Source organism: Oncorhynchus clarkii, chromosome 2 (genome assembly GCF_045791955.1).
Source record: "Oncorhynchus clarkii lewisi isolate Uvic-CL-2024 chromosome 2, UVic_Ocla_1.0, whole genome shotgun sequence".
In the NCBI taxonomy this organism is placed as follows: Eukaryota; Metazoa; Chordata; class Actinopteri; order Salmoniformes; family Salmonidae; genus Oncorhynchus; species Oncorhynchus clarkii.
This window is the reverse complement of record NC_092148.1, coordinates 62,312,078-62,333,637: the sequence shown is the minus strand read 5'-3', so window position 1 is coordinate 62,333,637 and position 21,560 is coordinate 62,312,078. Positions and strand designations below refer to the sequence as shown.

Genomic DNA, 21,560 nt, shown 5'->3' with positions numbered 1-21,560 from the left:
TTAAGATGGCAAACAAATTGCATCCGGTTTCGATGGGGATTCCCCAGAGGAAAAGTGGCTATTGTGAGGGCTGAGGGGATAAAAATAACATGTTTTGAATGCAGTCATGCTCTCAATCTCACAGGCACAAACATGACTTGAGTCACATTACCACGGTAACCATTAAAAGAGTAGGTGAACATTTTTGTCTCATCTGTGATATTTTGGTTAAAAGACTTGAGTCATAAAATATTAAATTAAACAATGTACCACATTACTTCTTACTAGTAATAGATGTATTGTTTTTAGAAACATTACAAAGCATGCTCATCTGTTATTTTGTGTTTTGTTGGTGTGATTTTAGCAACAATCGCAAAACAATTGGGCTGGTTAAAAAATCTAAGTTGCTGGAAAGTAATCTGAAAGTAACTGAAAGTAATCCGATTACATTACTGAGTTTGGGTAATCCAAACGTTATGTTATTGATTACAATTTTGGACAGAACTGTAAACAAATACTTTTAGAAAGTAACCTACCCAACCCTGAGGACTAGTGTGGAGAACAACAGCGTGTAGAGCAGCAGTGATACACTGTGACACTGTAGACTGGAGCAGGATAGAGAGGGAATGATTAAAGGACATAGCCAGTAGCAAGTTGCTCAGCTTCTCTGAGGTGGCTTAAGCCCATAGTATTGCATTCCTGAGAAAATTCATTTATATTAGTGTGTCCTGCGAAAGGTCACGAAACACATTTATTTCACATTTACATAGAACACAATTAATTGTGTTGTAAATGTCATAGCATTTAGGAATGATGTTTGATTACTGGTAGTCCAGGATTTAATTCAAGACGAATTCAGTTTTGTCCGGATCAGCGTTATAGAAACGTTGCATAACACTTTGAGGTGATAAGGATGGATATGTCTATCAATGTCTTTTGACATATGAAAGCAGCCCACATGATATGTAGAGTTAAGAGTCATGGTACTCAGAGCAGTCTCTCTCTCTCTCTCCCCTCTCTCTCTCAGTGGCCCTGGATATGACCTCAGTGATATATTATCAGTGTGTGGATGCTCTTCATTTGTGACCCATTTAGTTTCAATGTGCACATTTATTACACTGGTAAAGTGTGTTCTCAGACAGTGCTCTTGAGTATGTTTACCAAAAGCACCATTTTAAGATTTGTAGTCAAAGTACACATTGTTCTTCTCATCAATTGAAATAATATGTTGCTATATAAAGAATAAAAAATACAATTTAAAAAGCATATATCATAGCTCCCAACTAGATCATACATTTCAGCCATTTTGTGCTACAGAGCTCACCACCCATCAGCATCGCAGAAGCAGTGCTGTGATTTACCACAAACTTTGCCAGAGGCCCATCAGATAAGTTGTTACCATGTGTGGCTCATCCCCACTCCCTATGTGGAAGGCCGCCCAACCCCAACAAACATGAGGGGTAGGAGGGGTAAACAGACTTCCTGCAATTATGCAAAATGTTTCATGTGGCAGAGAGAAACGTGTTGTTTTATAGATTGTTATGCAATTTTTTGTTTTTTTTGCCATGAGAATTTTGCCTTGAGAATTTCCTGCTACTCTAAACATTTTGCTTTGAGGCTAAGATAAACTGTTCGTTTTAAAGTAACTGTCCAGTGAAAATCATACTTTTAAAAGTTAATTCTGTTAACTCATACCTAAATAATGTTGTTGACTCATCCTACACTCGTATTTGTGGCCAAACTATAAATGGGAAAACACTTCAAAAACCCCCACCTCAAACTTGAATCTCAAACAGACCGTTTAAAAAATGCTGAGGAGGATGAGCTGGGCAATCATGGGTCTACTCGTATTAATCTTTTTAATCATGGGTCTACTCGTATTAATCTTTTTAATCATGGGTCTACTCGCATTAATCTTTTTAATGATCGGTCTACTCGCATTAATCTTTTTAATCATCTTTCTACTCGCATTAATCTTTTTAATCATCTTTCTACTCGCATTAATCTTTCTAATGATCGGTTTACTCGCATTAATCTTTTTAATGATCGGTTTACTCGCATTAATCTTTTTAATCATTGTCTACTGGTATTCATCTTTTTAATCATTGATCTACTTGTATTCATCTTTTTAATCATCGGTCTACTTGTATTCATCTTTTTAATCATCGTTATATGCCCACACCATTCTGTCGTTGGGGTATGCCCACACTATTCTGTTGTTGGGGTATGCCCACACCATTCTGTTGTTGGGGTATGCCCACACCATTCTGCCGTTGGGGTATGCCCACACCATTCTGTTGTTGGGGTATGCCCACACCATTCTGTCGTTGGGGTATGCCCACACCATTCTGTTATTGGGGTATGCCCACACCATTCTGTTGTTGGGGTATGCCCACACTATTCTGTTGTTGGGGTATGCCCACACCATTCTGTTGTTGGGGTATGCCCACACCATTCTGTTGTTGGGGTATGCCCACACCATTCTGTCGTTGGGGTATGCCCACAACATTCTGTTATTGGGGTATGCCCACACCATTCTGTTATTGGGGTATGCCCACACCATTCTGTTATTGGGGTATGCCCACACCATTTTGTTATTGGGGTATGCCCACACCATTCTGTTATTGGGGTATGCCAACACCATTCTGTTATTGGGGTATGCCCACACCATTCTGTTATTGGGGTATGCCCACACTATTCTGTTGTTGGGGTATGCCCACACCATTCTGTTGTTGGGGTATGCCCACACCATTTTGTTGTTGGGGTATGCCCACACCATTCTGTTGTTGTAGTATGCCCACACCATTCTGTTATTGAGGTATTCCCACACCATTCTGTTGTTGAGGTATTCCCACACCATTCTGTTGTTGAGGTATGCCCACACCATTCTGTTGTTAGGGTATGCCCACACCATTCCAACACAGAAAAGCTGCTTTATAACATACTTCATTATAATTTTTTTGAAGGAAAATTATTTCACTCATATTGTAATTAGTTTTAGATCATATTTCATAGGAATCTGGATAAACGGGACAGTTACTTTAAAGGTCGACTTTTGGCAAAAAACGCAAAATAAAGGCTTTAAAAATGTATAACTGATCAACGCATCATCATGCCAGATCATTTCATGCTTAAAAAAAAATTCTGAATAAGATATTTGGCTACAGTAGTGTCATTTCTTACCGATCTCCACATTTCTTACCGATCTCCTGCAATTCTACACATTTTACCATTCCTTATCACGTGTTCATATGCTATCTGGGGGGCCTCAAACCAAAAAATGTATTAATAATATTTCACTCATATTGTCATTAATTCTAATATGAAGAGTTACTCATTTATTTTAAAGAAATTACTTGGGGAGATGAATCAACCTGTTCTGACATGTCCCCCCCATCCCTCGTGGCAATTTTGCCTATGCCAAGAATCTTCCAACTGGAATTTTGGGGAAACCAGAGAATTTATTGAAAGCTTCCATAATTTTACAACCCCAGGTATACCACAGGACACTTAGTTCTCTCTGTTTTCTCTGTTCTCCTCTTTCGGCCCTCTACTTTCTGAACTCTCTTTTTTTCTGTGAATCGCTCTCTTTAGCGCCACCTCTTTCCTTGCTATTTCCCTCCCATTGATCTCACCTTTCTTTCCCGCCACATCAACCATCCCTGCTCCCCTCCCTCTCTCCTTTCCTCCTTCTCTCCTCCCTCTCCAACACCAGCCTGTGGAGTGATTGGAAGCAGCCGACAGCAGGCATGGTGCTAAGAGGTTTTGCCATGCAGAGCACTCAAGCTGGACAATGAGGAGGAGGGGAAAGGGGGAGAGAGAGAAGGGTGGAGGGTGTGTTTGGGGGGGAGTTACTGGCAGGGAGCCAGTAGTAAGGGACAGATGAGTCCCCCATACAAAAGAGAGCCCCCTCCTACGCACCCCACCTCTACACCATTTCAACAGACCCCAGATGACCCAGTCTTATCCTCCCAGCATAGATAGAACCTCATCACTATTCATATTGGTAGGGAGAGCATGACGCTTACAGCACCACTGGGTCTCAGAGCCACAGAACTGCTATATTACATCAGATACCAGACCTCAAATCCCTTGGGATTGTATTCATCGTGTTAGTTATTGGTGGACAATATGGATGTTAGTTTAATGAACTCCAGTAAATATTTCAAGTGAGGTTTGGCTGGAAGATAAGTCAGAAATCATATTTAATTCAGACCAAGATGATATCCAGTTGGATAGAAATGTTAATTGTGTTATGGCAGAGGAGTAAACACACGTAGACACGTTCTGCTGTTTACTCCTCATTTGACTGTGCTCTTTCTGTTCCAAAGTAGACAGCAATGAAACTATGACACTATTGTATGAGACTAGACTGTACAAGTTACCACTCACAGTCCTTCATGGAAATCCCTCTTATATAGCCAGCTGAAATTTGCATTGGCAGTTTTTATTTGAGGATAAACAATACATCATAATGGGGAGAGAGGCAAACACAGATAGGAGGAATGGAAGGTAGAAAGGAGAGAGAGAGAGAACAAATCAGTGATGGACAAAGAGGGGAGAGACGGAGAGGGTGGCAGAGGACAGATAGGAGGAATGGAAGGTAGAAAGGAGAGAGAGAGAGAACAAATCAGTGATGGACAAAGAGGGGAGAGACGGAGAGGGTGGCAGAGGACAGATAGGAGGAATGGAAGGTAGAAAGGAGAGAGAGAGAGAACAAATCAGTGATGGACAAAGAGGGGAGAGACGGAGAGGGTGGCAGAGGAGAGTGCTACCTTGTAATATTTAAACAGTAAGGAGGAGTTGTAACCTATATTCTCATTATATCTTGTTTATGCTCGTTTGGTTTAGAAGAATAACTTATAGAGGGGAAATGTGCTTTTTGTTAGGGCTGGTTGATATGTTGTAAGAACTGATATTGTGGTATGAATAAGATGTGCATGAATCAAACATTAATTGACAGTAATGACTGTGTTCCCTGTTGTGTTGATGTCGCCCCCTGGATGCAGTGAGGTTTACTTCATCTCTCTGTGCAGGTGGGCTGGCCTGTTATGGCAGGGCAGGGTGAATCCGCTCTATGGAGAAGTTTCATCTGAATTTAAATAGCCATGTCAGTGTTAGCTTTGGACACACTTTGTAGAGATATGACATCTCATTCCACTTCCAGCAGTTGCATAATAGGTCTCCCCCACTGCTCTTCCTCTATCTCCCTGGCCTGCCTCCATCCTCTCTTTCTTTCTTTATTTTTCTTTGTTTGTTTGTTTCTTTCTCCCTGTGTTATTTTCTCTGCCCCTCTCCTTATATTATGAACAGGGAAGCAGTACAATGGACACAGCCATAGGCACTACTGTTAATGAGCTGCATTAGTGCTGGGCAGCCTGCCACTCAAACAGAGAGCTTGGCAACGGATGCAGCACATTTACCACTGAACATCGGCTTGTGTTAGTCATTTATCAAACATTTCACGTGTACACACATTTAAAAGCATTCAGCAACATACCGTACTGCGGCTCCATGCAGTGTAGGGTTGTGTTGTGCAGTGGAAGTGCCCCCCTCATTGGGTCGTGTCACCAGGCCAGTGGCCAGGGTGGAATGTTAACACACTGCTGCCAAATATTGCAGCTTCCAAGCGAAGTCTCACAGATGAAGATCAACTGGACACAGATCAGTGAATGATACCATTACACATAAAACACAGATGAAGGGAGAGAAGATGTTTGGATGTAATATATGTGTGTGTCAGTTTAAGTGTCCTCTCTACCACATTACTGGGTGCTGACTGTTGGTTAGTCTTGGGTGTGATGAACCTCTACCACATTACTGGGTGCTGACTGTTGGTTAGTCTTGGGTGTGATGATCCTCTACCACATTACTGGGTGCTGACTGTTGGTTAGTCTTGGGTGTGATGATCCTCTCTACCACATTACTGGGTGCTGACTGTTGGTTAGTCTTGGGTGTGATGATCCTCTACCACATTACTGGGTGCTGACTGTTGGTTAGTCTTGGGTGTGATGAATGATCCTCTCCACACGGAGAGAGTTACAGCTTGTTTTTCCTGGTTGTCATCCTTGTCTATTTCCCCTTATATTGATCGTCACCACTCCTGCATGTGGAGCAGTAGATTTGCACCCAGTCCTAAGCAATCCCAGCTGCTCTAGCTGATGTTGTGCTATATTTTGAGCAATAGACCAGTCTTTGATATTTCCTGTCTAAAATGTCCATTATTGGCCTCGTAACTGGAGTGCACTGTTCCAGCCCTTCAAATTCCAATGTTGTCTAGTCCTCTGGGTTTTAGGCCAGACTACTATCTCTCCAATCACTGATTTGAATCACTTAATTTAGTTCTGTGGTGCAATGAAAACCAGTGTGTACTTGACCCAGAATTACACAGAGGCCCTGTTTCAGTCCTTACAGTTTAGTCCAATGGATTGATCCTAACTGGCCTCTGTCTTTCCTCAGCTACCTAGACAGTTTAGACCGGATCGGTGCACCTGACTACCAGCCCACAGAGCAGGACATCCTCAGAACCCGAGTCAAGACCACTGGCATTGTAGAAACTCACTTCGTCTTCAAGAACCTGCACTTCAGGTAAGACATTGGCTCAGTGCTCCTCTTCCTCCTCAAATATCTCTCTACTCTAACTACTTAATGATTATTTTTTAATATATATTCCAACTGGTTATGCTGCATTTACGTTGACCTTTTCATGGAACCATGAAAGTCTATGAACCATAGTCTCATAGACTAGACGTAACATAGTAAATGTAAATCTGGGACACTAATTAGTATGATAGGTTACGTTTCGTATGGTTGCACAAGACAGATGGTCACTTAAGGCAAAGACAAAAGTAGGGTGGTTGGGTGGGCGTATAACGTGAATGTCTAGCAACTTGAATCTCATCACGGGAAACTTTTGTAAGCTAATTAGCAACTTTTCAACTACTTACTACTTTTTAGCTACTTTGCAACTACTTAGCATGTTAGCTAACCCTTCCCTTAACCCTGACCTTAACCCTTTAACATAACTCCTAAATTTAACCTTAAACCTAGCCTAGCTAACGTTAGCCAGCTTGCAAACATTAGCCACTTAGCTAGAATTCACAACATATCATATGTTTTGCAAATTCATAACATTGTACATTTTGCAAATTCGGAAACATATTTTGCAAATTCGGAACAAATAATATGAATTGTAATTCACAATATATCATACGAAATGGGTGATGGACATCCCCAAATGAATACATACCATACGAAACATAACATATCATACTAAGTGTCTCGGATTTACATACAGAATCATACGAAATGCTCTGAGACCTGGTTGTGTAAACGGTATTCTTCTGTAGCTAAAGTATGTGTGGTTAAATGGTGATTATGATGTGTCATACATGGATTGTACCCTAGATTCATTTTTTTTTTTTCATTATTGTACCATGGCAATTAACATTTTCTTTTTTTAAATGAATGAGCACTGGGATCAGCACAGAGCGCTGGGAGAAAAGGAGCTGTGACTGAATCTACATTTCAATTATAATCTCTAGTTAATTATTCTAGAACTGCCAAACCTGAAGACATACTATTTAAGTTTAAATCATTAAGTATTACCTGGATATTTTGTGGTATTTAAAATGCACTGTAAAATCTAGTGCTACCAATTCATTATATTACTCATTCTTTTTTAACGTGGGATGTACATTGAAAAAGCGGGATGTGCAATTAAAATCCCCAATTCAGCTTGTTTTTTGACAAGGTAAAAATCTGTTGTTCTGCCCCTGAGCAAGGCAGTTAACCCACCCTTTCCCGGGCGCCAAAGACGTGATTGTCTATTAAGGCAGCCCCTCGCAGCTCTCTGATTCAGAGGTGTTGGGTTAAATGCGGAAGACACATTTCAGTTGAATGCAATCAGTTGCACAACTAACTAGGTATTCCCCTTTCCTTTCCATTTAGCTTGGTTTAACATGATCATGTTAATATCAGTTGTTTTTCTATCACAAAACAGAGGGCTTGTATTTTTCCTCTGCTCCTCACACAGCGGCCTTCCTGCCTGCCTGCCTGCCTGCCTGAAGGGCCTGCTAGCACAAAGCAGCTCTTTGTTAATCTCCTTCTCTGACTCAGTCAGCTGATTGAGAACAAAAAATACATTATGAAAATAATGTGTTAAAGGTCCAATTCAGCCATTTTTATCTATATTAAATCATTTCTGGGTAACAATTAAGTACCTTACTGTGATTGTTTTAAATTTCTCAAGCAATAATTTTGATTGGATTTCTAGGAGTGGTCTAAACTGAAAACTGAAAACTAGCTGTTATTGGCAGAGAGGTTTGGAGCTCTCTTATTGGTCTATTAACTAATTTACTGATTTACTGCGTGGTGATGTCAACAGGCAGGGCAAAATATCTATCATGCCAAAATAGGCTGAAATTTCAGGCCGTCTTTTCAAACAGCTCTTACACTAAAACGGCATTATAATAATTTTCACAATTTCACAGTATTTTTCCAACCTCAGTGTGTAAATATATAGAAAACACAGGGAAATCACGTTTTTGACTGCACTTGGCCTTTAATATAATATGTATAAAACAGTGCAGGACTGTCAGGCTTTGATGTTCCATTAATTCCTGATCCTAAAACTTGCTCTCTGACAGGCTTTTTGCGAGGGCTAATATAGTGTTCCGGTACTGAAGAATGTTCTAGTCTCGTGGTACTGGACTGTTGTCCTTTCCCAGACCTGTTCCAGTAACCCCAGCAGTTGTGGGTGTGCCCTGCCCCTGACCTGAAATGCTGTATCTACAGTACAGAGACCTCTACAGCCTTCTGTTTGCTGGCCTGTGGCAGCAAACCCTTTGAAATCCATTGTTCTTCAGATGTAGGGAGGGGTTGGAAATCTGTGCATGAGCCTAACCACAATGGGAAAATTACAGTAGCTATGTTACTCAAACTATAAGTGGGAGCAATTTCAAAATGAATAGAGATATGCCATACCAATGTGTTTTTGCTATGTCAGACTGACTGTATGTGGTAGATATTGTACTGACACTGTATACTTTATACTACAGTATGTGATCCTCTGAATGGTTGCTTTTGGTTTTTCTGTGCACGTGTAATGGATGGTGTGTGTTCCATAGGCTGTTTGATGTGGGAGGTCAGAGGTCGGAGAGGAAGAAATGGATACACTGCTTTGAGGACGTGACAGCCATTATCTTCTGTGTGGCACTGAGTGGGTACGACCAGGTGCTACATGAAGACGAAACCACGGTGAGTTTCACTCACACACACACACACACTTAATTAATTGTGTCTATATCTCCATAAAACACTCTACAATGCAGCACAGTAATTTCCTTTTAATATGTGTCATGTACGTTTCCTTAGTTGAATACATCAACATAATGAACAACAGTTTCCTACACCGGGGCTACAGTGCCTTGCGAAAGTATTCGCCCCCTTGGCATTTTTCCTATTTTGTTTATTTTTTCTAGTGAAACAAACAAGAAATAAGACAAAAAACACTTGTGCAGAACTATTCACCCCAAAGTCAATACTTTGTAGATACCTTTTGCCGCAATTACAGCTGCAAGTCTCTTGGGGCATGTCTCTATACGCTTGGCACATCTAGCCACTGGGATTTTTGCCCATTCTTCAAGGCAAAACTGCTCCAGCTCCTTCAAGTAGGATGGGTTCCGCTGGTGTACAGCAATCTTTAAGTCATACCACAGATTATCAACTGGATTGAGGTCTGGGCTTTGACTAGGCCATTCCAAGACATTTAAATGTTTTCCCTTAAACCACTCAAGTGTTGTTTTAGCAGTATGCTTAGGGTCATTGTCCTGCTGAAAGGTGAACCTCCGTTCCAGTCTCAAGTCTCTGGAAGACTGAAACAGGTTTCCCTCAAAAATGTCCCTGTATTTAGCGCCATCCATCATTCCTTCAATTTGGACCAGTTTCCCAGTCCCTGCCGATGAAAAACATCTCCACAGCATGATGCTGCCACCACCATGCTTCACTGTGGGGATGGTGTTCTCTGGTTGATGAGGTGTTGGGTTAGCGCCAGACATTACATTTTCCTTGATGGCCATAAAGCTCAATTTTAGTCTCATCTAACCAGAGTACCTTCTTCCATATGTTTGGGGAGTCACCCACAAGCCTTCTGGCGAACACCAAACTTGTTTGCTTATTTTTTTCTTTAAGCAATGGCTTTTTTTCTGGCCACTCTTCCGTAAAGCCCAGCTCTGTGGAGTGTACGGCTTAAAGTGGTCCTATGGACAGATACTCCAATCTCCGCTGTGGAGCTTTGCAGCTCGTTCAGGGTTATCTTTGGTCTCTTTGTTGCCTCTCTGATTAATGCCCTCCTTGCCTGGTCTGTGAGTTTTGGTGGGCAGCCCTCTCTTGGCAGGTTTGTTGTGGTGCAATATTCTTTCCATTTTTGAATAATGGATTTAATGTTGCTCCGTGGGATGTTCAAAGTTTCTTTCTTTTTTTATAACCCAACCCTGATCTGTACTTCTCCACAACTTTGTCCCTGACCTGTTTGGAGAACTCCTTGGTCTTCATAGTGCCGTTTGCTTAGTGGTGTTACAGACTCTGAGGCCTTTCAGAACAGGTGTATATATACTCAGATCATTTGACAGATCATGTGACACTTAGATTGCACACAGGTGGACTTAATTTAGCTAATTATGTGACTTCTGAAGGTAATTGGTTGCACCAGATCTTATTTAGGGGCTTCATGGCAGAGGGGGTGAATACATATGCACACACCACTTTTCTGATTTTTATTTTTTTGGTAATTGTTTTCATTTCACTTCACCAATTTGGACTACTTTCTGTATGTCCATTACAAGAAATAAAAATACAAATCCATTTAAATGACAGGTTGTAATGCAACAAAATAGGAAAACCCCAAGGGGGATGAATACTTTTGCAAGGCGCTGTGTGTACAGTACACATCCAGTGGCGTAACGCCGTTTCGCCAGGTCCGAGTAATGAAAACGGCTAACTTCTTGCTATTCTACACATTTAGCTGGGACTGGTCTGAGTGGGAAGGGGAAAACTGAAAACTAGCTGTTATTAGCATAGAGGTTTGGAACTCTCTTTCTTATTGGTCTACTAATTTACTGCCTGGTGACGTCATCACTCCATCCCACTAAAACAGGCTGAAATTTCAGTCAATTCTTTCAAACAGCTGTTACACTAAAAGGGCATTGCCAGGGCTGCGGGGAGGTGTGGTACGCCAGTGTACCACATCCCTGGTTTCCTGCTACTCATGTTGAAATGAAGGGTTCACAATTACCATTACCAACCCTTTTATCGATGGATCCTCAGGTTTATCTCTGCTCTGAAACACATTGCTAATGTACAGTAGCTTACATTGATATGACCGTTCACATGCAAGTGCAGATTCATTTTGGATTCGTTTTTTGATAAGCAAAAATATGTGAGGAGCTTTACATAACACAGCATTAGATTAGACCACGTAGTTACTGTATTTCTCTCTATGCAAACACAGCAGTCACACTTCCCATCTGGTTCCACCCAGTTCTCTACCATAACCTCTGGTTGTATCAGCTGGTGTTAATGCCCAGGCAAATGAGTTGATTTCCATACAGTTGCTTAGTTAGTGAGCATCCCTGAGCACCCCCATGACCAATGGCAGTGCGTGAACAGTGGTTTTGAGGCCTATATGTGCGATATACAACTCTAACATCCAGTATAATCTCTCCCAGGCCTGTTTAAAAGCCTCATTACATTTATTCTGCTGCCATTTCCAAAAGCAGCTGGGTTTATTTTAGAACTATTTCTATAGTTCAGGATAATCCTACTTGAAAATACAACAAAATGTTTGAGAATAGAAGGCAATTCCCTTAATTCAGTACAGACTGATTAACAGACATGATAAACCAAACAAGGAAGGAACAATGACTCTATTGAACTATTCTTCTAACAGGTTGACGGGCTCCTAAATCAAAGTCATATCTGTTTACTCCTGGACTCCTATACACATGCCCGCACGTGTGTATCAGCACATACACACACACACACACACACACACACACAAACGCATTAATTTCTTGCTCTCTCTATCTGGCTTCCTTTCCCTGTTTTTCCCCTTCATGCAAGTATTAGCACCCACTCAAAGACGTGCACAGCAGGGCATCTAAAAAATGTTTCTACAGCAATCCTGTTCAATAAATGTAACTGCAAGGTTTGGTTTCGGTCCTTCCTGCCTGCTCTACAGTTTTCTCCTTTTATCGTTGGGGGGAGTGTGTGTGTGCGTACTAGCACATGACTGTGGGTGCGTTTCTGCTTCTGCGAGCGTGCACGTGTGTGTGTTTAAGAGGGGAGATGAGTTGGGCCCTTGTGCATGTCCATCTCTGCTCCACTGAGCCCCCCCAGCAGCTCTCGTCTCTCCTTCAACGTCTTCTCGTCTCAGCTCCTCTCCTGTCATCTCTCGCCACCGGCTGTCCTCTCTAACCAATCGCCAAATGCTAAAAACCCACCTGGTTCCACAGAGGGCCCTCCCAACAAACATGTGTACAGGTATGAAACCTTAAACAAGGACAAAGAGTCCAAAATCATCTGGAAAGAGTTAAAAGCAGCACTCCTTCTGGATGTGATGTGATTCTATGTGTACATAGTATGTATGTACTCTATGTAACTGTGTGTATTTCCCTGTGAGTGCCTGTGACTTGCACTGTGAGGATGATATGACACTGTCTGTACTGTAGTATGCGTTGCCTTGTTCTCAGAGTTACTTGTCAGAGGCTCAATCAACTGATGAGAGAAATGCTAAACTATGGTCATTAGTTTTCCTATCTCTTCTCTTTCTCTCTCTTATATTTTCTAAGAATTACTAACACTACAAGAACAGTCTCTGTGACTCATTTTGTTCTATCAACAGATTATGATTGGCTTTTTCCTCTGCTCTATTTAATCTGATTGGGTTGTGCGAGCCCTCTCTGCTGCTCTAAGTGGAATGTGATTGGCTGTAAAGGAGCAGTCGTGACTTTCTTCTTTGTGTCTTTTCCACTGTTATTGAGAACAAGGCAACAATTCACTCACACCAGATCGAGTGTCTGCTTCCAACTCTACAAACACCCTGGTGAAATGACGTATCAATTGTCTAGAAATGTATTTGCATGCCCTCCCATCCCTGTTCTAGAGAGAAGCACACAGGGTTTGTCCTAGACCAAGGCTACGTACCTAATAACATTGTGCATGAACAAGGCTACCCTCCCAGGATGCTGCATACTTGTCATACTTAACATATTACCATGACACTGTGGCAAACAGGATCATGATAATGAAATACTGTAGACACTTTATTTTAGAATGTTCTTGGATCTCGGGGGAAGTGGCTCATATACAGTTAACGCTTTAACTCCTGGAAGGGGCATTTCAAGTTTTGTTTCTGTTCTGCTTTGTAGTTTCCTTTCTTCACTTGTTTCTCTTATTTTGTGTGACATAGTTAGAAAGAGAGCCACACAGCAGACTGACTGACGTTGTTTTCTCTATACCCACAGAACCGCATGCATGAGTCTATGAAGCTGTTCGACAGCATCTGTAACAACAAATGGTTCACAGACACCTCCATCATTCTATTTCTCAACAAGAAGGACATATTCGAGCAGAAAATTAAGAAATCTCCCCTTAGTATCTGCTTCCCGGAGTACACAGGTAATTGATGAAGAGTGGAGGCTATTGGGCTAGGAGAACAGAGGGATGGAGTAGCAACAGGAAGGACAACTAGAAGAAGGGATAGTGTGGCAATGAGGGATCATGTGTAGAAAGGCTTGAAGAGGGATGATTAGCTTTCGGAATCAGAACTGGAGAAGAGGATTCGGTCTTATTATTCTCTTCTCATTTACTCACCCCTTACCTGGCATGACTCCATGTTATCATCGTAGGGCTTATAGTGCAGAGCAGCCCAGGAGTCTGGCTAGCCTGCTGTACTCGCTGTGTAAACCAAGGCCTCCCTACGCAGTTACAGGATAATCAAGCCACTTAGACAAACACTAGGTTTTACATTGGGTGTGTAATATAGAAAAACATAGTTTTGCGTCCGTTCTTGTCCTTATATCTTTTTCTTTTTTGTCTGCTTATCTTCCCCTTCTACTTCTTCTTTCTTTTATTAACCGACTTTCCACATCCTGTCTTGGACCATATATTTTCTCCATTTCCTTTTTTTTTCACACCTTTCTGCAGGCACGGACACCTTCATGGAGGCGGTGGGCCACATACAGTCTCAGTACGAGAGCAGGAACAAGTCCCTCCAGAAGGAAGTGTATGCCCACATCACCTGTGCCACCGACACCAACAACATCCAGTTTGTGTTTGACGCTGTCACCGATGTCATCATCGCCAAAAACCTGCGTGGTTGTGGCCTGTATTAACCCAGAGGATAGACCCAGTGTGTCCCTGGATAGACCCTTCTCCTCCCCTTTTCCCTCAGTCTTTTATGGTTTTAGATTTGTTTATATAATAAAACATTTTAAATCAGTTGTAGAAAGAGACAGCTGTATTTTAGGCCTCAGGCTTTGCAAATCACAAGGAGAGATGAAGTCAGGAAAAAGAGAGGACTCTTGAATGGAACAATTAGTTTTAGTTTGATAAAGAATATACATTTTGACAATTTGATACAAAAGTCATTTTAGTGGTAGATTATTTCTGTATGTTTGGCAATATGCTGCATTGTTTTACTAAAACACTTGCACAATGTTACACAACAGTAATAATTGCCTAACTGGAATTGGGTCACCACCATAAACAATAATATACAGTTTACAAGGAAAACTGCGCATCTTTACCAACAAAGTATCTCTTTTGCTTATTGAGTAGTAGTCATCTGATATGAGAGGAATTTGTGCCTGGACAGTTTTGTGAAACACTTTGAAGTGGGAATTGGAATTGAAGAGTTGGAGATGTGTTTGTGGCTAGTGGAAGATGTTACCGTGTAAATAATGTGAATTTCAGGATTTTTTTGTTGAAATATTATTTGTTCCGCTTATATGTCATGTGTGTTCTAAGATTTTTGTATTGGATGGCTTTTTTGGGCTATTGTCTAATATTTGTACGATTCAATGATTCGGTGTGAAATGTGTAAGATTTGAAAGTACAGCCAAGATGTTTTGAGCCCTTTACACTGCAGTGGTCTCACTGAAGGGTACATTTACCCAAACAGTGTATTTGCGTAACTAATTGTAACCCATTTATAATGGAAATTGGTAGCAGTGGTAATCTTCATAAAAGTCACTGCCTGTTGAGTTAGAGCTGTAGAAATATTCACCCGTCATATTTAGTCCAGATTTTCTTGTTGAGGTTTAGGTGCCTCAGCAGTCTCAATCAAGCACTGGGAGTTGTTTGACTTACATTGATGGTGATTGGCCTGGCTATGTCAGTAACTCATTTGCCTTACCGGTGCCAATGCTATATTCTTAATGGGAGCGCCAATAGGATAAGCAGGGGGTGTTTAATGTGTGTGTGTGTGTTTGAGGTCAAATAAGTTAGTATCTGTTTGTGGTATACTGTAAGAGAGAGCGTGTGTAGGATGAGGTTATCCAGGAAACAGCTGTTCCATTCCTCATTACACAGAACCTCAGGAAGGACACCAAATGTCACAACACCCTCCCTGTCATTTGCCAGATAATGCCAAACCACTCTAAGAAGGGGAAAAACCTGTTGGTTTCTTGCCAAATAAAACCCTGCTCCCTGAGGTTTGATTCCGTCCTCCTCTTTTAGCTGTGCTCTTGTCATGGCTGTAGGAAGCTCTCTTCGAAATCACTAATTTGTCACACCCATGCAGGTGCCGGGTGAGTGGGGGTAGGGCAGATGTTTCCATGACGATCGTTCTCAGCACCACGCCTGCCTTAGCTGGCAGGTGCAGCCTCTTGTGTGTCAGGTGACTCTGACAGCCACTGCGTTGATTCTCTGGGCTCTGTGAAAGATTTGTTGACTGTACTGCAGTACACTACAACACCATTGCAGTAAGTTACTGTGTTGCTTCGGGTAGGTGCGCTGCAGGAAGCAAAGGCTGTGCCAGCTCCATAACAGGACATGGTCTCTGAGTTCTCATGGGCAGAAGAAATCTCATTCTGTGCCAAATCTGTTGAGACGGTGTTGGTGTGCCACATTTTATGATGAATAAAAAGCTTGTCCGTGCTGCGGTGTCGGCAGGCAGAGTCACAGCTGGAGTTTTCTATACCAGAGGCTAAACTAAGATGGAAGCCTTCAGAAGTCTAGCAGGGCATGTGTGTGTGTCCCAGAGCACCCAACCAGATGGTCTCTCTGCTCATTGTATAGCTTGGCCTTACATCTGACTGATGGCCTATAAAGCCTGTGTCCTTGGTCCAGGGAATGAAGGGTAATAAGATCAGGGAACGGCAGGCAGAGAGAATGCTGGTAATAGAGTTTATGTGCACAGCAGTGAGGCTGATGGATAATGGAGTCTTAGGGCTAAGGTAAAGAGACAGATTGGTAAGTGTATCTGCTGGAGAGAAACTATGGGAGGTACAATATGTGGCCCTGAGTAAACTGGATCTCCAGTCTGGTGGTTACAGAGAGAGAGAGAGAGAGAGAGAGAGAGAGAGCAGTGGATATGGTATACAGTAGTGTGGTCCTCTGATGTAATAGAGATTAGTTTCACCACGTCTGCACTTTGCCTTGGTGAAGGTGGAGATGGTTCACATGATATACAGAAGCTGTCTGGAGCTATAATACAGTTGATTAGCTGTCAGGCTCTCCCAGCACCCAGTGTGTCAGTCCCTGTCAAGCACACACACACACGCACACACATACAAAACACATACACACACCAAGGTACTTCCAATCACAGCAGGCAAAACATACCAATATTTCAACTGCAGCCATAAATAATAAAACAATCGGCACAACAATATAACTTTTGAAAAGGATAATTCTTTCCCTGAATGCATTTCACCCTATGTGACACCAAGACTGCCTCTGCATCTGCATGGGAAGAATACATTGGAGGCTATTCTCTGGAGCTTACCACAACCCCTATGAGGAAATGAAATTGTTGTTCATTTGAAAATGCAGTGTCCGTCCAAACCATACCACACCGTACCAAGCCACCAACCCACAAGCAGCACTAGGATGCTGACAGTACAGTACGTCATGGTATGATTTAGTGCCTGTTCTCTAGTAGGTGTTGTTTGTGTCTCACTGATGTAATTATTGTTTGCTCATTCGTCTCTTTCACTGTTATGATTATTTATTGAAGGGTGTATTTATATGAAGGAAATAATAAAGCACCACATGAAACTCTGTCTGACCCTTCCTCTCTCTCTCCCTCTGTCGCTTTCTCCCAGGCCAAGTGCCTGCTTCTTTATGACTCATGGCACTCTCTCTGCGTCATGTTTACCCTGGAAAAGGGAATTATTTAAATAGAGGTCATGGGCTTGATTCAAGTTGGATGATGATCAAGTTTGTGTATCCGCCGTGCAGTGAGTGCTTTGCTCTTTCTCTCTCATTCTCTCTCTCTCTCTCTCTCTCTCTCTCTCTCTCTCTCTCTCTCTCATTCTCTCTCATTCTCTCTCTCTCATTCTCTCTCTCATTCTCTCTCTCTCTCTCATTCTCTCTCTCTCATTATCTCTCTCTCTCTCTCATTCTCTCTCTCTCTCATTCTCTCTCTCTCTCTCATTCTCTCTCTCTCTCTCATTCTCTCTCTCTCTCTCTCTCTCTCTCTCTACTCTGTCCTCCCTTGCCCAATGGGATGCTACTGAACTAATTATGAGCGTGTCACCGCCTGCAGTACAGAGCCCAGGGGACTATGAGAAACAAACTACTGCCCGTTGCACAGCACACTCACACAAACGTTACACTAACACACAACACCTCTCTCAGTACCACAACACACACTCTTACAGACACACAATATTTCACTATGTCTTTCCATCCTCTTTCTCAATCTCTGCATGTTGATGAGAACTGTGAAGGGATGATTGGACTGGTCCTGTCTCTCTCTCTCCTCTGCCCCCTGTTTATCACCTGAGTCATTGTCAGACACATGGACACTGAGCACAGCAGCTGCTAGCTGTCTCCTAGAAACATCTCATTATGTCTGATTCTAGCCATTCAATGGTCTTTATCGCAGAGCTCAATTGTTCGGATTGGTTCAACAAAGTTTCATTCGCAACCCTTTCTTCTCCTACTTAGCAGTCTGTCCTGTCCGAGTGCTTTGGGAGGCTCTCTCTCTCTACTGTCCTCAAGTCATGAAGCTTGGTTCAACTAGTGCAGCTTGGTTTTTTTTGCTTTGATGCTAATCTTTCCACGTGATCTGTTTCTCTCTCCCTCCCTACCTCTCTTCCTCCTCTCTCTCTCTTCCTCCCTCTGCTTCTGTCCTCCTTTCTCTCTCCCTCCCTACCTCTCTTCCTCCTCTCTCTCTCTTCCTCCCTCTGCTTCTGTCCTCCTTTCTCTCTCCCTCCCTACCTCTCTTCCTCCTCTCTCTCTCTTCCTCCCTCTGCTTCTGTCCTCCTTTCTCTCTTCCTCCTTTTCTCTCCACTGCAGAATCGCATGCACGAGTCTCTTATGCTGTTCGATTCCATCTGTAACAACAAATTCTTCATTGACACTTCCATCATTCTCTTCCTCAACAAGAAAGATCTGTTTGCCGAAAAGATCAAGAAATCTGCCTTGAGTATCTGTTTCCCTGAGTATACCGGTAAGATTTGTAACTTAATGGACACTTTTGTATATTTTGTAAATGTAAGAATTGCCAAATCGTATCTGCTAGCTGAAACCCTGCAGTTGAGTCTGCAAAAATCCACCTAGGTCTTGACTATGTGATCTTAAAAGGAGTTGACATTGTGGTATATTCAACCAGAGGGGAATACAAATATTTAGTTTCTCTAACCCCCCCTTGCCCCCTCTCTCTCCCCTGTATGACAAGGTGAGATGGTCAACCATAGCCTAAGAGAGAATAAAAGCAGAGCCACGCTTGAGCAGTCATGGAGAAGGGATGGCCAGTGAGGGCTGTCTCCATCCCTGTCTGCTCAGGCACAGACAGACAGACACCATACCCTTTCCTTTCCCTGCTTAGAGAGCCGCAGGCGACACATTTATATATTTTATTTGGCCTTTATTTATCCAGGAGAGTCAATTTAAGGAACAAATTCTTATTTACAATGACGGCCTGGCCAGTGACGACTGGAAAATGCAGTGTAATAAATAATTAATAAATAAACACTGCAGAAGTGAACGTTATTCTGCAGCCTTCCACATCTGACACAAAGCTAAGCCAATGGGACCGTTGTATTCTCATGGTAACTAAAGTCACATGGGTTCTCTCAATAGAGTATTGTGATTTTTGCAATAGAGCTAACTACAGATGTAAGATCTTAATTTGATCACCCTGTTGCAGGAAATAAATAAAAACTTGTAGTGTAGTTGAGGTTTAAAAAGGCTTCTGAAGTTCGAAATTTCAGACTTGGACGTCCATAAATTATAATCCATATAATTCACATTTCCTGTTGCTGCAGGATTATTTTCCTTCTGTAGCAAACTGGCTCAAACTAATAACCTATCTGGATAGGTATGTTTGTTATGTTAATATATTTATGTAGCAGAATGTAAAAACATATTGAATGGAATGAATTCAGGCCCTAAAAGCTCTCTTCAGCTTAGTTCTTACTCTTTCACTGTTACCTTTCTCTCTGTTCTGTCTTTCCTCCTTTCTCCCTCTTCCTTTCCTCTCTTTTACTCTCTCCATTACCTCCATTACAGGTTCTAACACCTATGACGATGCAGCTGCCTACATCCAAGCACAATTTGAGAGCAAGAACCGCTCGCCTAATAAGGAGATCTACTGTCACTTGACGTGTGCCACGGATACAGGGAACATCCAGGTGGTGTTTGACGCTGTTACTGACATCATCATCGCCAACAACCTGCGAGGGTGTGGTTTGTACTAAGCCCTGATCCTCTCACCTCTGGAAATTATTCTAATTGAAAATGCAACTTGGTAAATAATGACATTTTAAAAATAGGCATACGTATATATAAATATATATACAGTACCAGTCAAAAGTTTGGACACACCTACTCATTCAAGGGTTTTTCTTTATTTTTACTATTTTCTAGAATTGTAGAATAATATTGAAGACATTAAACTATGAAATAACACATATGGAATCATGTAGAAACCAAAAAAGTGTTAAACAAATCAAAATAGATTTTAGACTATTCAAAGTAGCCACCCTTTGCCTTGATGACAGCTTTGCACACTCTTGGCCTTCTCTCAACTAGTACAAAAAAAGAAAAACCCTTGAATGAGTAGGTGTGTCCAAACTTTTGATTGGTCCTGTGTATAATGGGGCCATACTTGCAAACATTAGAAACAGTTTGCTTTTAAACTGTTTCTCTGTCTCAAAATGTGCATCAGCCAATTAATATCGTTGATTAGTATCATTGTCCCATCAAATAGCCTGGCACATTTTAGCCCTATCCTAACCTCACCAGCTGTCGGTGATTATTCTGTATAACAAATTCCACAAAGATGTTAGACTTTTTATCCACCACGGCATTTCTTGAAATAGGTTAACCCTGGCCACCAGAGGGATATTTTAAACCTATTTGGTATGGTATGTTAGGCCTATGTACAACACTAATTAATCATTAAGTTGTTTATTTTTTCACATTTAATTTCACCTTCATTTAACCAGGTAGGCCAGTGACAAGTTCTCATTTACAACTGCGACCTGGCCAAGATGAAGCAAAGCAGTGTGACAAAAACAACATCACAGAGTTACACATAAACAAACGTACAGTCAATAACAATAAAAAAAAAGTCTATATACAGTGTGTGCAAATGGAGTAAGGAGGTAAGGCAATAAATAGGCCATAGTAGCAAAGTAATTACAATTTAGCAAATAAACACTGGAGTGATAGATGTGCTGATGATGATGTGCAAGTAGAAATACAGGTGTGCAAAAGAGCAAAAAAAAGTAAATAAAAACAATATGGGGATGAGGTAAGTAGGTGGATGGGCTATTTACAGATGGGCTGTGTACAGCTGCAGCGATCGGTGAGCTGCTCAGATAGCTGATGTTTAAAGTTAGTGAGGGAGATATAGGTCTCCAACTTCGGCGATTTTTGCAATTCGTTCCAGTCATTGGCAGTAGAGAACTGGAAGAAAAGGCGGCCAAATGAGGTGTTGGCTTTGGACATGACCAGTGAGATGTACCTGCTGGAGCGTGTGCTACGGGTGGGTGTTGTTATGGTGACTAGTGAGCTGAGATAAGGCGGAGCTTTACCTAGCATAGACTTATAGATGACTTGGAGCCAGTGGGTCTGGCGACAAATTGCTAGACATTGATTCAGCTTTGACCTAAACTTTATTAAACATGCACCATTCTAAGAAGTGGCGAAGCGTGGCTCCGGTGTGCTCCAGCAGATCTACACTCCTGTATAACAGTGTGTCAGTCTGCAAGAGGGACTCCAAGAAGCTTCTCATTAAATATATTTGTCATTTACAAGGTTTTGGCTGCACCCTTACATCACAATAAATATAATTCTACATTTCAAAGGAAAAAAAACTATACCTCACCTGGAATTCGAACTTGCTG

General features: G+C 41.8%; 1 protein-coding gene across 2 annotated transcripts in view; it reads left to right on the top strand.

The window, feature by feature from the left end:
• The window catches only part of LOC139371282 (guanine nucleotide-binding protein G(o) subunit alpha), a 117,822-nt gene extending 97,780 nt beyond the window's left edge, over positions 1–20,042 (top strand). The window contains exons 5-8 of one of the 2 annotated variants that reach the window (XM_071111581.1): positions 6,439–6,567; positions 9,108–9,237; positions 18,505–18,658; positions 19,720–20,042. In XM_071111581.1, the coding sequence (XP_070967682.1) occupies positions 6,439–6,567; positions 9,108–9,237; positions 18,505–18,658; positions 19,720–19,907 (601 nt within the window). In that variant the 3' untranslated portion in view covers positions 19,908–20,042. Of the gene's footprint in view, positions 1–6,438; positions 6,568–9,107; positions 9,238–13,502; positions 13,657–14,184; positions 17,265–18,504; positions 18,659–19,719 lie in introns of those variants that run through there. The other variant, XM_071111571.1, reaches the window with a different exon arrangement.
• The last annotated feature ends 1,518 nt before the right edge of the window (positions 20,043–21,560 follow it).